The sequence below is a fragment of the Trachypithecus francoisi genome, unplaced genomic scaffold (genome assembly GCF_009764315.1).
Source record: "Trachypithecus francoisi isolate TF-2019V2 unplaced genomic scaffold, Tfra_2.0 Lachesis_group4, whole genome shotgun sequence".
Taxonomy (NCBI): domain Eukaryota; kingdom Metazoa; phylum Chordata; class Mammalia; order Primates; family Cercopithecidae; genus Trachypithecus; species Trachypithecus francoisi.
The window spans coordinates 139944425-139959803 of record NW_022681469.1 but is presented as its reverse complement, the minus strand read 5'-3'; the positions used below and the strand labels follow the sequence as shown (position 1 = coordinate 139959803).

The 15379-nt window shown below is 45.9% G+C and overlaps 1 protein-coding gene across 4 annotated transcripts in view; it reads right to left on the bottom strand.

Annotated features, from left to right (window-relative positions):
* Window positions 1–15379, bottom strand: part of ADCY1 (adenylate cyclase 1) — a 141074-nt gene that overhangs the window by 32972 nt on the left and 92723 nt on the right. For all 4 annotated transcript variants that reach the window (XR_004433205.1, XR_004433204.1, XR_004433206.1 and 1 more), the window contains exons 9-13: window positions 8702–8896; window positions 8503–8600; window positions 6929–7013; window positions 1415–1504; window positions 298–551 (exon numbers count right to left, since the gene is read on the bottom strand). Coding sequence is in view for 1 of the 4 variants with exons in the window: in XM_033194143.1 (XP_033050034.1) it covers window positions 298–551; window positions 1415–1504; window positions 6929–7013; window positions 8503–8600; window positions 8702–8896 (722 nt within the window). In the remaining 3 variants the exon portion in view is untranslated. The remainder of the gene's footprint in view (window positions 1–297; window positions 552–1414; window positions 1505–6928; window positions 7014–8502; window positions 8601–8701; window positions 8897–15379) is intronic.

Below are 15379 nucleotides of genomic sequence, written 5' to 3'. Positions count from 1 at the left end.
ATGAGGAAGAAAAGCCAAGTGAGTGCCGAGCTTCCAGGGCAAGACTCTGCCACCAAACCCAAGAACCGTTCAGAGTGACCCTCAGGGGGTGACACCCAAAAACAGCTTGCTGGGATTTACCCTGGCCAAGAGTCACTTGCTAGAACTTGGGTTGAAGAGAAACCGTCACCAAACTAAAAAATTTGTATATAATTCATCTTGACTAGTTCTGGAATCAGAAGCCTATATGCATATCTATACACACAGATTCAGTAGCATCTCTGCCTAGGCCTTTTTCTCGAGGAGCCACACACTTACCCAGTCCTGGTGTATCCACTGAGCTCCAGTACGAGGATGTAGGACGTGGTAAGCCCGGACAGCAGGATCATTTTTGGCAAGGAGGACACCCGAAAAAATATGGCTAGCGGGAGGGTGCCCACCAGGCAGCAGAGCAGGGCATGGTGCGTAGACTCGCAGGGCAGGGTGGGCAGGGCTGTGCGCTGGCCCCCGGATGCAAGGACTACCAGGGAACTGTTGGGCTTGGAGCTCCAGGCCCAGGGCAGGCAGCCCACCTGGGAAGGGAGGGGTCACAGGGGCTTAGGGAAGGGCGGGTGAGGACCTGCAGTCCCTAAGCATGCTCAGGTGTCCCTCTTCAAGCAGGTCTCCCAAGGTTTTGCTCTGACCCACCCCCAGTGCCACCACACCAAGCTGCAGACCTCATGGTATCTCACAGCACTTAAAGGCTCGCCACTGGTTGCCAGAGCAGGCAAGAGGCTCCAGGGAGGACCAGGTGGGATCAGCCCTGCCTGCTTTCCAGCCCAGCAGCTCCAACCTGCTACTCCTGCCCCCAGTTCCAATCTGTTACTCCTGCCCCAGCTCCAACCTGTTCCTCCTGCCCCCAGCTCTGTCCTGTTCCTCCTGCCCCCAGCTCTGTCCTGTTAATCATGCCCCCAGCTCTATCCTATTCCTCCTGCCCCAAGCTCTGTACTGTTCCTCCTGCCTCCAGCTCCATCCTGTTACTCCTGCCTTCTTCTATCCTGTTACTCCTGTCCCACTTCTATCCTGTTACTCCCGCCCATTTCAATCCTTTCACTCCAACCCCCAGCTCCATCCTGTTCCTCCTGGCCCAGCTTCATCCTGTTACTGCTGCCCAGCTCCATCCTGTTCCTCCTGCCCCATTTCTGTCCTGTTTTTCCACCCCTGCTTCTGTCCTCTGCACTGTATGAAGAAGCCAGGCTCCTTTCACCAGGAAGAGTTTGCATTTTCCTCTGCTAAGTAAAGTCTCTTGTTCCCTTGCTTCTCGGGGCCCCATGCCTGTTCCAGATGTCTCCACTGAATTCCCTGTCTCTGCAGCCCTGGGTCCTGGCCTCTAGGCTGGTCCTCCATGTCATGCCCTCTCCCACACCAGTGCATGCTGCAAGCTGGAGATGCTCACCACACATCCTTGGGCTACTGAGTAGATTAAGACCACTATGAAAATACACAGGACAGTGCGAATCTGAATCGTCAGGCACCCTGGAAAACACTGAATAAGAAATGTTAATTTAGAAAATACCCTCTGATTACCAAGGTGAGTCACGTGCATAGTTAATACTTCCTACAGTGGAATGTGCAGATGACCTGCAAGCTGCTAGGTCCACACCCGTTATTCACCCTCCTCACAGGTCTCTTGGCTGTTTTCATTTGCTTATTCTCCCAGGTGAAAAGCTGTCAAAGTTAAAAACGTCTTTAAATTACAAAGTCTTTAAATTACGAAGAGCAATACTTCCCTTCCTTCCACCCGCATTGTAACGTTGATTGGCACTGAAGTTAACTGGATAGATTAACTTGGTATTTTCATTATATTGAATTCTTCCATTTCAGAAATGGTACCAATTTCCATTCATTTGTGTCTTCTTTGATATGCTCTAAACAAATTTTATTATTTTGCTCACTAGGCTTTATAGAGTTCTTAAGTTATTAGAAATTTTATTTTAAATCTATTTATTATAAAGACATTTTGAAATCACCAAAAAGTGATTTCATGGATAAAAGTAAGAAGTCCTTTTTACACTTAACACTTCTGAAAGTATAAATATAAACTAAAATTAATACCCACAGGGGCCTTACAGAAAACAACTCACCCTGCTAGAGTCCCTGACTAGCTGGGCTGCCCTTCGCAGGCTACACGGTTATTCCTTTAACCCCCACATGAGGTCAGATCATTACTATCTCCGCTCTACAGTTGAGAAAAAGGTGGCACAACTGCCACCCAGTCCAGTATCACTTCTTCTATGGAAAAGGACAGGGCAGTGTGTCCCACCTCACCCAGCTGGTGGGTTATGGATCTGGGATCCAGTTTCAGGTTTCCTAAGTCCCAAGAGACCACTGGGTATTTCACCAACCCAGTGGTCTCTGCTGATCTCAGAACTGCTGCTCTGCAGCGGTGTGAGGCTCAAACACTTTACTGACCATGGCTCACTGCACTTCCCTCCCGGTCCCATCTTGGCCTCTGGGCAAGACGTGGGCGCAAGTCCTTGATCCCCACTGCAGCCTCCCATCATCTGCTTCCCCTACTTCCACCTGGTGTGAGCTCGGTGTTCTAAGGGAGGCCACCAGAGCCACTGGCAGGCCCCCATGCAGGAGCCATACCACAGGCCTGGGAACAAGATTTTGGAGCAAGATCCTGCCATCTTTTGCAGGTAACTATTCTCCTTTTGAGAAAGGCTCTTGGCTTGCTGCTGGGCCTAAGTAGAGCCTGAACCCTTACCTGTAGGCCACCAAGTTACCGTACGACCTGAGCTGCCCATCATGAACTGGGTGTTACCTGACCCACCCAGCCATAAAGCTCGGTGTGAACAGCAGCCCTCCATCATCCAATGAAAGTGCTAATATATATGATCAGCTCTGAGCAGACCCTTAAGGCACAAGTAAGTGACATGGCAAAGTGGCCCCAATGACCATAGTCCCCAGTCCTGCTACCCTGCCTTCTCTCTCCCAGTCTGCACCTATGGCCTCATGGGGAGCTCCCTCTGATTAGGTGACAGAGTAAGAGAAGCTCAGGCCTTGTGGCAGCTGCAACACTTCAGCCCATATGACACAGCCCTGAGGGACAATGGTGAAGGGAAATCCTCCCAGTGGGCAGAACTTTGGGCAGTTCTCCTGGGTGGGCACTTTGCTTCCAAGGAGAAATGGCGAGATGTACAGTCATATACTGATTCATGAGCTGTGGACAACGGTTTGGTTGGATGGTCAGGAAGTTGGGAAAGACATGGTTGGAAAATTAGTGACAAGGGGGTCTGGGGAAAAAGTATGTAGATAAACCTCTCTGAGTGGGTGAAAAATGTTAAGATACTTGTGTCCCATGTGAACGTTCACCAAAGGGTGACCTGAGCAGGGGAGAATTCGAATCCAGTGGATAGGACGACCCCTACTGTGGACACCAGTCACTCTATTTCCTCAGCCACTCCTGTCATCCCAATGGGCTCATGGACAAAGTGGCCATGGCGGCACTTCGGGAGATGATGTCACCTGAGGATGAGAGGGAGAAAAAGCAGGCACCATTTCCTGACCGTCTGCACTCACAGGGGCTAGAATGAAGCCCTTGGGCTGTCCCTGGTGGTGCTACACTCCCCTCTGTGTGGCGAGGCTCCCTTCCCCCCAACTTAAAGATCTCTGCCAAGGTTCTCTCTTTTCTTCAAAGCCATCTAGGTTAACTCAAGTATCATAACTGGAGAAAATCTTCCTTCCACCACCTCCCACCTTCCACACCTTGGCTTGGGGACCTATGATGGGATGTGGCCTCTACCCTAGCCAGCCTGGGTGCACGCAACGCGCTGCTGAGCCTGTCCCATCCGCCTCCCTTAGAGCTCTAGGAAGACGAGAAGGAGGATAAGGAAAACAGGGCTTAAATGCAGGTCCGTGAGCACCAGGCCAGCGTGAGAGGAGTGGGAGCAGCTTATCTGAGGCACACCCAGCCACCTTGTGGACCACATCGTGCCCACGTCCCCAGGGTCCTGCCAAGGGTCTCTGAATGTGCCTGACGCCTTGACCTCAGCCTGCCCCACCTGCAGCACCCCGGGGTCCAGCCAGTGCGCACCTCCCGGGCTTCCTCCTCTCCTCTGCCTGCTCCTGATGTTCTCCAGCCCAGCCATCCAAACCTCAGCCTGCAATCCGGACAGAAAAAGTCCACATCCTGCCCCAGATATTCCTTTTCAACTCTCAGCAGGACCCTTGGGTCAACTCTGCCACCCTCCACAGATGACAAAGACAGACTCTGCATGCCCTCCCCACCAAGACGGACAGGATTAGGCACCTCCCCACCCTGATTCCCAGGATGAGCTCCACCCACTGCCCCACCCCCACTCAGCCTTCTCTGTCTCATCTGACTTCAGAACACTCCAACTGAGTGTGTGCTTGCCAGGCCCTGCTCCACAGGCTTTGCACAAATGAGTTCACTGAATCCTCATGTCAAGCCAGTGAGGTGGGGGGCATCATCACCGCCATTTCACAGAGGGCAACCCTGGGCCCAGATAACTGGAGCCCAAGCCTGGAGTTGGCACACCCCCGACGGATGTGGATGGGGAAGCCAGATAGGGGTGAAGATCCCAAGGGGCCATGGAGCTGCCACACTGCCCTGGGCACCCTGGCTCTGGACACTGTCAATGTCAGGGAGGGAAACATTTCTACTCGGCCTTCTTGGGGATGTGTTCTGGAACTAACTCTGTCTGCATGACCCGCCACATCCACTCAGGCCACAATGGTCTTCTGCTGGGTGGCCCTGACCTACCCTCTGCTGGCCTCCTGTAAACCTCCCTCACCTCCATCCCCACAGCCATTCGCACAGGCCTCTTCCCTGGCCCAGGGTCAGCAGGGATGCTCAGAGCCCGGTGCAGAGCCTGCGAACAGGAGCCAAAATACTTGTGATTCAATCAAACCTTGACCCAGTACACACTGGCTGTGAGCTGAATCCCCTCTCCTGTCCTAGCTGACAAGTCTGGGTGCTCAGTCTCCACTCTGCTTCCTCCATATCAGCAGTAAGCACCACTGATGGCGCTCCCAGGAAAGCTGGACCCCCACTGCTTTTCAAGCCTTACACTTTCAAACCACATACTTAGGAAAAAATGCTCTAGGCTCGCTCATGGAAGAGGGTGAGAAGGGAGAGTGAATATTCAGAAGGAAGGGAGCTAGTGACATCCAAGGCAGACTCCACCAAGAGAACAACACACTGGAATACAGAAGAAGCTCCATGGGATAACTGCAGGCTAGCCTCTTTTAATGTCAGCACCTGGAAGTATTCTGGCCAAAGTTCCCAGCCATGAGGGCAGCTCCCTTATTAACAAAAGGGAGATGATTCTGGGCAGATATCTCAGTGCCCCACTTCCACAGATTATGTGTTTTTTAGAACCAAGAGGTTTCTAAATTTTAATCTTATTTTTATGGACAGATTGGGTACAGATTTTGCTTCCTGTTTTCATGAGCACATCTCTTAGCCTGCCTGAGTCTGTTTTCCTCACATGGGGGAAAGGGGCTGACCCGTCTCACCACCTGGCTTGCGAGGCTCTTGTGGAGTCACAGAAAGCAGTGTACATCCACTCACAAGAATCAGTATTCCTGGGCTGGGACCTCTGGCCAGAGGTTTCCAGGCTGGTGCATTCCTTGGCTTCTGCTTTGTGGTTGCTCTTCTTGCCCAATGGCTTTTCACATTTTCTGCATATCTTACACTATTTGTGCACCACTGGGTAGGCACACTGGTTCCCACCATTGAGGACAAAGGAATAGGCTTTAAAAACTGTCATCCATCTGTCCTGCATTCACTTGAAATTATATGAAAAACAGCAATCTTACTTGAAGTGGTCAATTTTAAAATTTGCCAAACCAAATGTCACTTAATCTATAAAAGTCGAAGAAATAGGAACGAAGTTTTAATAGTTAGCATTTTTTTAATTTAAAAACTCAAGATAGTACCTATGAATCATGACAAAGTTAAACAAATGAAACTAGATTTAATCTTTTCAAAAAGTTGCTGTTTTCAATCATTATGCAAAAATAACACTGGGTCTGCCAGAAGTGACACCCCGGGTCGGCTGAGGAAAATGAGCCATTTAGAAATGAAGGTGGGAAATGTGACGACGGAATGAAGGCTTAGGAACTATAGAGTCCTCCCAAGTGAGCACAGATAGTACAAGGCCGCAAAGCCCAGGTCTTTCCTGCAAAAGCCCACAGGACAAAAGCAGATGAGGCATCAGGGCCCAGATAGCACAATGTACCTGGAAAATGTCACCCCTCTCCAAAGTCTGTGACATAAACGCAGAATAAACATCCCTCTTCCGTCCTGCTGCTAGACTCTCCATTCCAGAACAAGATTGGTATCTTGTGCTCATTTGTTTAATCAGTACCAATCACCAGTCTATTGTGCCCACTGGGCACACTCCCAGAGGAGCGCATGTGCCCAGTGCAGAACTGGGTCTTCATGAGCATCTGCTATGTGAGCAGACTCTTTCTTCCTGTCGAGGCGGATAAGGGAACAGAACTGCCTCCCCCATCCCACCCCATTCCACCCCATCCCACCCAGTGGGCAGGCAGAGGCCACCCACATACATGGACCAGGTGATATGCAGTTAGAAGACACAGGCCACCCTCATACCTGAACCGGGTGATATGCAGGTAGAGGACACAGGACACCCACATACCTGGACCAGGTGATATGCAGGTAGAGGACACGGGTCACCCACATACCTGGACCCAGGTGATGTGCAGGCAGAGGACACATGCCATCCCCATACCTGACCAAGTGATATGCAGGTACAGGACACGGGCCACTCACATACCTGGACCCGGGTGATATGCAGGTAGAGGACACAGGCTACCCACATACCTGAACCAGGTGATGTTCAGATACAGGACACGGGCCACCCAAATACCTGGACCTGGGTGATGTACAGGTATAGGACACAGGACACCCACATACCTGGACCCGGGTGATGTGCAGGTACAGAACACAGGCCACCAGGAAGCAGATGCAGAATACTAGCAGGAGCAGGACGGCCACACTCCTGGGGGACAGAAAACATGAGGGTCACTGATAGGTGGGGATCAGGAGAGGTGGACCCAAGAGATGGCTGAGAATTGGCCCCTCCCTCCACATCCCCTGTGCCCTCAGGAGGAAGCAGCATCGTTAACCTGGATGCCTGCCACTCAGGTCTTTGGGGACTGACATAGCTGGTTCTCTTTTTTAGGAGAGGGCCTGCCACTCGGGTCTCTGGGGACTGACATGGCTGATTCTCTTTTTTAGAAAAGGGCATCTGGGGTTCCTGAGTGAGAAGGGGGCCCCTCCTGAGTTTACCTCCCACTTCTCCTACCCCCACTGCAGAGATCTAGCTTAGGCTGAGAATCACAGAACTTTTCTGGAAGCCTTTTTCCTCATGATGGAAAGACAGGAGTTTCCCCAACTTTGCAGAGCTATTCTCTAGCTGGGCTTTGTCTGGGAAGCACATTTTTAGAAAACGCTTAAATCCCAAATAGGCCCATGAGGCAGGCTGCTGAGTTCAGTGTCTGTGGGCTGGGCAGGATGCAGAGCACCCAGGGCTGAGCTCCCTCCTCCTCCGCAGGTGTGGGGTGGCCTCCATGCGCTTTCAAACTCAGAGGAGGTAGTATTCCCGTAGGTAGCTTTTATTAAATGAGTACGCCTGAAAGTAAAGTGGCAAGTGCAGACTTAGTGCTGTCTTTCTTGCAAAAACATAAAAAATGAGTAAAAGCTGCCAAACTCACATTGACTTATATGAGGTTTAAATGTTATTTAAATTATTGTTTTTCTTCCTTTTAAGAGGCCACTTTTCCTGATTTTAAGTTTTTGAAAATAACGTGGATCTAGAAGCCAATGAGCTCATTCAGTGCAGTCTCTTCTCAAAAGTTATTGTTATTATTATTATATTTAGAGATAAGGTCTCCCTATGTCATCCAGCCTGGAGTGTAGTGGCAAGATCATAGCTCACTGCAGCCTTAGACTCCTGAGTTCAAGGCATCCTCCTGCGTCTGCTTCCTGAGTAGCTGGGACTACAAGCAAGTGCTACCATGCCTGGCTAATTTTTTTTTTTTTTTTTTTTTTGTAGAGATAGAGTGTTGCTATATTGCTCAGGCTGGCCTCGAACTACTGCCTCAAATAATCCTCCTGCTTCAGCCTCCCAAAGTGCTGAGGTTACAGGCATGAGCCACTACACCCAGCCAAAAGCTATTATTAAAGCAATGGTGTATGTTGCCTAGACGAAAAAACATGAAACTATATGGTGTCTTAGAATTAAGCAAACTCAAAATTTTAAATGGAAAAGTGACCAGTCCCATGCCATATGCCATCAAGGCTTGTTACACTACTGACACAAGAAAATGAGGAAATGATGGCTGGCTAATGTCTTCCCCGAAATGTTGGGCACATTGGGACAGTAACTGTGGGAGACGAAGCTTGAGCACGTAACAGAAATACAATCACGAACCCCAGAAGCCGGGACTTCTTGTTGAGTTCCTCACCTTGTTGACAGAAATACTCACTGTGGGAATATTAGAAGGTAGACAAGGCCAAATAAGGCAGCCAGGATGAGGGTGAGGACAACAGCGCTGGTGAAATACTCGTCCTGAAGCTGGTGGTACTGTGTAAGAGAGAAGTCAATCCCTCAGGGCTGAGGGCTTCCTCCAGCCACGAGCGCCTTCGCAAGCAGCACCAGTGAAGCCAAAAACCAGAGTTGCTTACCTTTTGCTCCCGTTCGACATGTTTGTACTTCAGGGTAAAGAAGTTCAGGTCTGCCATCTCCAGCTCTGTTTGGCGGGCTTCTAAGAGGCGGCTAATGTACCTGTTGACACGAGTGCCCGGGGTGGTGTAGACAACGTTGGTAGAAAAAGATGAGCGGTTTCTGAGTTTTTCTGAGGCTGTTCTCAATGCCCTCCGCTGGAGCCATCATGGAAATAAAGGAATATCATCAAATTCTCCACTTATTGAAGAAAAGCACCTGTACTCTCCCTCCAGCCTGATCTGCTGCAGGGTGGGGTTGGGTTTGGGAATCTGACATTTAATCATCATGGCTCTGCCCTGCTGGTGGTGAGATGGCAGGCGAGTCATCTCAGCAGCTAGTGTTGGGGCTCCCACACCTGTAATGGGGGTTTTATGGCCCCTGCGTGATGGCACGGCAGCAAGGATTACGTGATTAAACACGTGTGCAGTGGGGAGAATAGCACCCAGTAAGAGCAGGTTCCTAAACTCATAAAACCCCAACACATGCAGAAAGAGATGCCCCAGAGTTACAAGAGCAGGAGTCCAACCCCCTTGTTCTAAGAGAGAGAAATGGTGGCAAAAGGAGTGGCTTCACCAGTCTCTCACTTTGGCCAGGGCTGACGGGAACAGAGAGTGAGCCTCTCCTCCACAGTTTCCACATGTCACTAGAGGGATACAACAAAGCACCCATTTGCCAAAAGGAAAGTAGAGTCTAATTTAAAATCACTTGCCATCAGCTCACTATCAGTGCTTCCTAAACAGAACCTCTGGTACTTAACACACTTGAGAAGAAAATAAGAATATTAAAAGAGGCTAGCCATGCGGTTCCAGAAAAGATGAAATGAACACACTTGTTTTTATTCCTACTGAGTGGTAAAAACACTGACAATACATACAAAATAAACACATACACTGTGAAAGGTGGAAAGAAGAGGGTGATCTCAGGGACCTTGCAACTCAAAGGAAAACAGTGTGGGGCGGGTGGTGTCCCTTGGGGTTTCTTTCTGCTTTATGTATCCCAAGCTAGAAACCAGAGAAGCCGGCATCCAAAAACTTTTTTAAAGCGCCCCCCACAAAAAAAGCCTGTTCTTTCTAGCCAAAAACAAACAAACAAAAAGGCAATCTAGCAAAATAGAAAACTTTCAGACAATACCACCCTATTGTAGCCAAAGACCATTAAAAAAAAAAAATCTGTGGCCTCAGCTCCACCCAGGCCAGCAAAGACCATGTGGGGAGCCTTGACTTTGATCTTTATTAGGCTGTGAGGAGGCACACCCAAGGCCCCACCGACATAGTGCCAGAGAAACCTGAATAGGGAGTGGAGATGTTCATCTCCACTGAGTGGTAATGAGCTCCCACTTGCATTGTCAGTGGAGGCCTAACGAGGAATCTGAACAACCATATCTACTCAACAGTAACAAGGTGCCAGGTGTCACCTTGGTGCCAAATGCCAGGCTGTCATGGAGGATGAGTAGGAAACCTGGAATTCCACCTGCACTGCCCCAATGCTGTAAAGTCTGAAGAGATTTCAATAGGGTCCAGAGTATCACAACACAATACCCAAATGTCTAGGATATGAAAAAAAAAAAAATTCATAATATCAAACTTTAAAAAATGTCAACTTGAATGAGAAAGACAATCAACAGATACTAACTTCAAGATGATAGAGCTGTTAAAATTATCTGACAAGAATTTTAAAGCGGTCATGATAAAAATGCTTCAATAAGTAATTATGGACACACCTGAAACAAATTATAGAAAGTCTCAGAATAAAAGTATAAGAAAGAACAGATAAAAATTACAGACCTGAAAAATACAATAATCAAAATTTAAAATCCAATGGATGAGCTGAACTGCAGACTGAAGTCCACAGAGTAAAGAATTCCTAACCCAGAAGACAGAGCCACAGAAATTATCCAACCTGAACAATGAAAAGAAACCAGACTTAAAAAAAAAAAAAAACAGAGCCTTTGGAACTGTGGAACTAAAATGGAAGATTTAACATTCATTCATGTTATCAGAGTCCCAGAAGGAAGAAAAAGAGTATGAGACTGGACAAATATTAGAAGAAATAATAGCAGAAAATGTCCCAAGTTTGGCAAAAGATATAAATCTACAGATTGAAGTAATTGAGAAAATCTCAAACAGGGCAAACTCAAAGAAACAGATGCCAACACACATCACAATTAACTTCCAAGAACAAAAGACAAAGGAAAATTCTTGAAAGCAGCATGAGAAAACTGATATCTGATTTTTTGGGGGGGAGGGGAAGGAATTAGAATGACAGTGTCATTTCTTCAGAAACCACGGAAGCCAGAAAAAAGTGGGAAAACATTTGTCAAGTGCTCAAGAACCGTCAACTCAGAATTCAACATCTAGCAAAATTATACTTCAGAAATGAAAAAAAAATTATAATATTTTTAAATAAAGGAAAGTTGAAAGACTTTATAATCAACCTAAAGAATAGCAAAAAGAAATTCTTGAAACAAAAAAAGAAAATAGTAAAAGAAGGAATGCTGGAACATCACGAAGACAAATAACAACAGAAAGGATAAAAATGTGGGTAAATGCAATATACTTTCCTTCTTCTCTTGAATTTTCTACATGTTTTCTAGTTGAACCAAAGATTATAAATTGTCTGATATATATAGAGGAAATATTTATGACATTTACGTTATAAATGGGGAAGGATAAAGGGATTTAAAGAGAGGTAAGGTTTCTACGGTAAACTTGTTAAAATGTTGTCATCAGTAGGCTGTAATGTTATGTAAAAATGATATATATTTAGATAAACTACAAAAAATTGTATGCAACAAGACACACTATATATAAATCAAAATGGAATTCTAAAAATTGCTCACATAAACCACAGCAACATAGGAAAAAAAAAAAACAGAAATAAAAACAGAAGGAACAAGCAGAAAACAAAAAATAAGTTAAACAGCAGACCTACCAATAACATATCAATAATTGCATTAAGTGTAGATATTCTAAATATATCAATTAAAAGAGGCTGTACTAAATGATTTAACAAATATGATCTAAATACATGCTGTCTAAAGAAACTCACTTCAAATATAGCAATATATGTAGGTTGAAATTAATAGAATAGAAATTATACATCACGCAAACGTTAAAGAAAGTAGGAGTGGCTGTAGTGGTAACAGAAAAAGTAGATATCAGAGCAAAAAAAATTTACCAGGGATAGAGAGAGACATTACAAAATGATTAAAGAGTCAATGTAAAAGGAAGACATAGAAGTCCTAAATGTGTATGCACAAAACAATAGAAATTTCAATCACACGAAGCCAAAATTGATAGAATTTAAGGAGAAAGAGCTAGGCACGGTGGCTCACGCCTGTCATCCCAGCACTTTGGGAGGCCAAGACAGGTGGATCACAAGGTTAGGAGTTCAAGACCAGCCTGCCCAAAATGGTGAAACTCCGCCTCTACTAAAAATACAAAAATTAGCTGGGCATGGTGGAGGGCGCCTGTAATCCCAGCTACTCGAGAGGCTGAGGCAGAGAATTGCTCGAACCCAGGAGTCAGAAGTTGCAGTGAGCTGAGATCACACCACTGCACTCCAGCCTGGGTGACAGAGAGAGATTCCGTCTCAAAAAAAAGAAAGAGAGAGAGAGAATTTAAGGAGAAATAAACAAATTCTCAATTACAGTTGGAGATGTCAACATCTCTCTTCAACAATCAGTAGGACAAGTAGACATAAAATAAGCTAAGACATCATCAAACAACAAGATCTAATTGACATTTATAAAATACTCCATGCAACAATGGCAGAATACATTCTTTTCAGGTACCCAAGGGTATGTATTAAGAGACCTTGGCCATAAAACAAAACTCAACAAATTTAAAACAATTGAAATCATACACATCATGTACTCTCAGACCAAAACAGAGTCAAACTAAAACTAGTAAGTTAGATAACAGGAAAATTTCCAAGCATTTCTAAATAAGCCATAGGTCAAAGGGGAAGTCTCAAGGAAAAAAAAATACATATATACACACACACACACACACACACACACACGCTCATCTGAATGAACACATGCCAAAATCTACAGGAGGCAGCTACAGCAGTGCTGAAAGGTAATTAATAATACTAAATACCTACATAAGAAAAAAGAAAAAGTCTCAAATCAATAATCTAATTGCCATGTTAACAAACTAGAAAAAGAAATGCAAAACAGACTCAAAGCTAACAGTAGAAAGGAAATAACAAAGAGAAGAATTCAATAAAAAGAAAACAAACAAAAAAAAAAAACAGAGAAAATCAATGAAACCAAAAGTTGGTTCTTTGAAAATATCAATAAAGTTGGCAAATCACTGCAAGCCTGAAAAATAAGAGTGAAAAGACACTAACAAATTTAGAAATGAAATGAAATTTTACTACATACTCTGCAGGCACCAATTGCTGGTGAGGATGCAAAGGAACTGGATCCTTCATACACTGGGGGTGGGGATATAAAACAGACACTCTGGAAAACAGTTCGGCAGTTTACGAAAAAAATCTAAACATGACCCATCAATCACGTATCTGGGCATCTATCCTAGAAGAGTTAACATGTATGTGCACACAAAATTTCACACAGCAATGTTTATGGCACCTTTATTTGTGAAAGTTGAATACTGGAAACAGAAATGTCCTTCAACAAGCAAATGGTTGAACAAACAGTGGTCTATCCATACCATGAAGGACTATTTAGCAATGAAAGGAAGGCACTATTAACACACACAACTTGGATGGATCCCAAGGGCATAATGCTGGATGAAGAAAAAGCCAACTTCAGAGATCACATACTGTATGATTCCATTGAGAGGGATGATTCCAGGTAAAAACCTCCATACTCAAGAGGAAACTTTGTCCTGAAGCTGGAGATAATGAGGAAACCATGCTCAGAGTCCTTGCCAGTGCAAATCTCTGCTGCACCCAGTAGCTTTTTCATTGCCCATTCAGGCTACAACCCCAGACAAGCAGACTTTGACTTGAGTCCCCTGCCAGTCACTGGTTATTTACCTGAGGTTGGGCTTGTTCAGAAGACCAACGGTCAGTATCAACTGCTCCCTGGTCTGATAGTTCTGAGAGTTCACGTGAAAGGTTGATGGACACAGATCCACCTGGAGGTCAGGGCTGATGGACACATGTCCAGCCTTAAGTTGGGGCGGATGGACATGGGTCCATCCTCCAGTTGGGGCAGATCCACACAAGTTCACCCTCAGGTCAGGGACGGAGGGATACAGATACAGATCCTCCCTGTGGTCAGGGCCGATGGACAAAGGTCCACCCTCAGGTGAGAAAATCATGGACACAGGTCTACCTCGAGATCAGGGAATGATGGACACAGGTCCACCCTCAGGTCAGGGAATGATGGATCCAGGTCCACTCTCAGGTCAGGGGCTGATGGACACGAGTTCTCCCACAGATCAGGGACTGAGGAACACAGTTCCTCCCTGTGGTCGGGGCTGATGAACACAGGTCCATTTTCCGGTTGGTGCTAATGGACATGGATCCTCCCTCAAGTCAGGAGTGATAGACACTGGTCCACCCTCAGGTCAGTCACACCTCCAAACCCTGTCACCACCCAGCATCCTCTGCCTGTCAGCTCACCTGCTATGTCCTGGGTTACTGACTGTCCTCCACAGTCATAAATCACAGTCCTGGGCTGTGACAGGCAGCCACAAGAATGGTCAACACATTGAGAGGAAGGTGACTGTCCTTCAGCGAGTAGATGATACACACATCTCCGAAAGTGTACCAGGAGGAGCCCAAGGCCACAGGGATGGACAGGAAGGTGAAGCTCCTACAATGTCAAAAGAACCCTGGAGGATGCAGTGATATCACTGACCATAGTAACAGTCAGAGGGGGAACCACCAGGCTAAGCATCTTAATACCTACTCAAGAGTATTTTCTAAAATTCAACATCCACTTATCAAAAGAAAAAATCCAAAAGCTAACTCAAAGGGATCACTTTCTTGAAATAATTAGCCATATACTATTACTCCTAACCCAAAGCATCACAATTAGTGGTAAAACCCTATTTAACTATTATACCCAGAACAAAAAAGAATGCCCACCCTATTGCAATCATTTAACATAGGATGAAAAAGAGAAAGCAAAATCATCACGATTCGAAAAACATACTATTGTAGATCAAAAAAATGCAACAGAATTAAGTAAAACATTATTGCAATCAGTTTCAAAAAGTGTGGACCAAACAAGCTGAAATTTTATCTTCATTAAATTCAGATAGATATGGTAGAAGTTATATTTTTTAAAAATTCCTAGCCATGTTTAAACAAAATGCCCAGGAGATGGGGTAGGAGAGCCCCTAGGTGGATCAGAAACTGAGAAAACATTGAGCATTGAGCATACTGGTGATTTTTTAAACCATGCTAAAACACAGAGCTGACTCCATTGAGGAAACCAAGGCTCAGGTGCATCGGTGGTGGGAGTGAGCACAGCAAGTGCTTGAGAGAGAACAATTTGGCAACAGCTATCCGAAATTAAAACAGACACACCATTTAATCCAGCAATTCCACTACAAAGAAATACCCCAGGCTATCCTCCTAAGATTTACTAAGACATTTGTGAAAAAAAGATGTTCATGACACCAGTAGACACGAGACCAACCTCTAGAAATAAA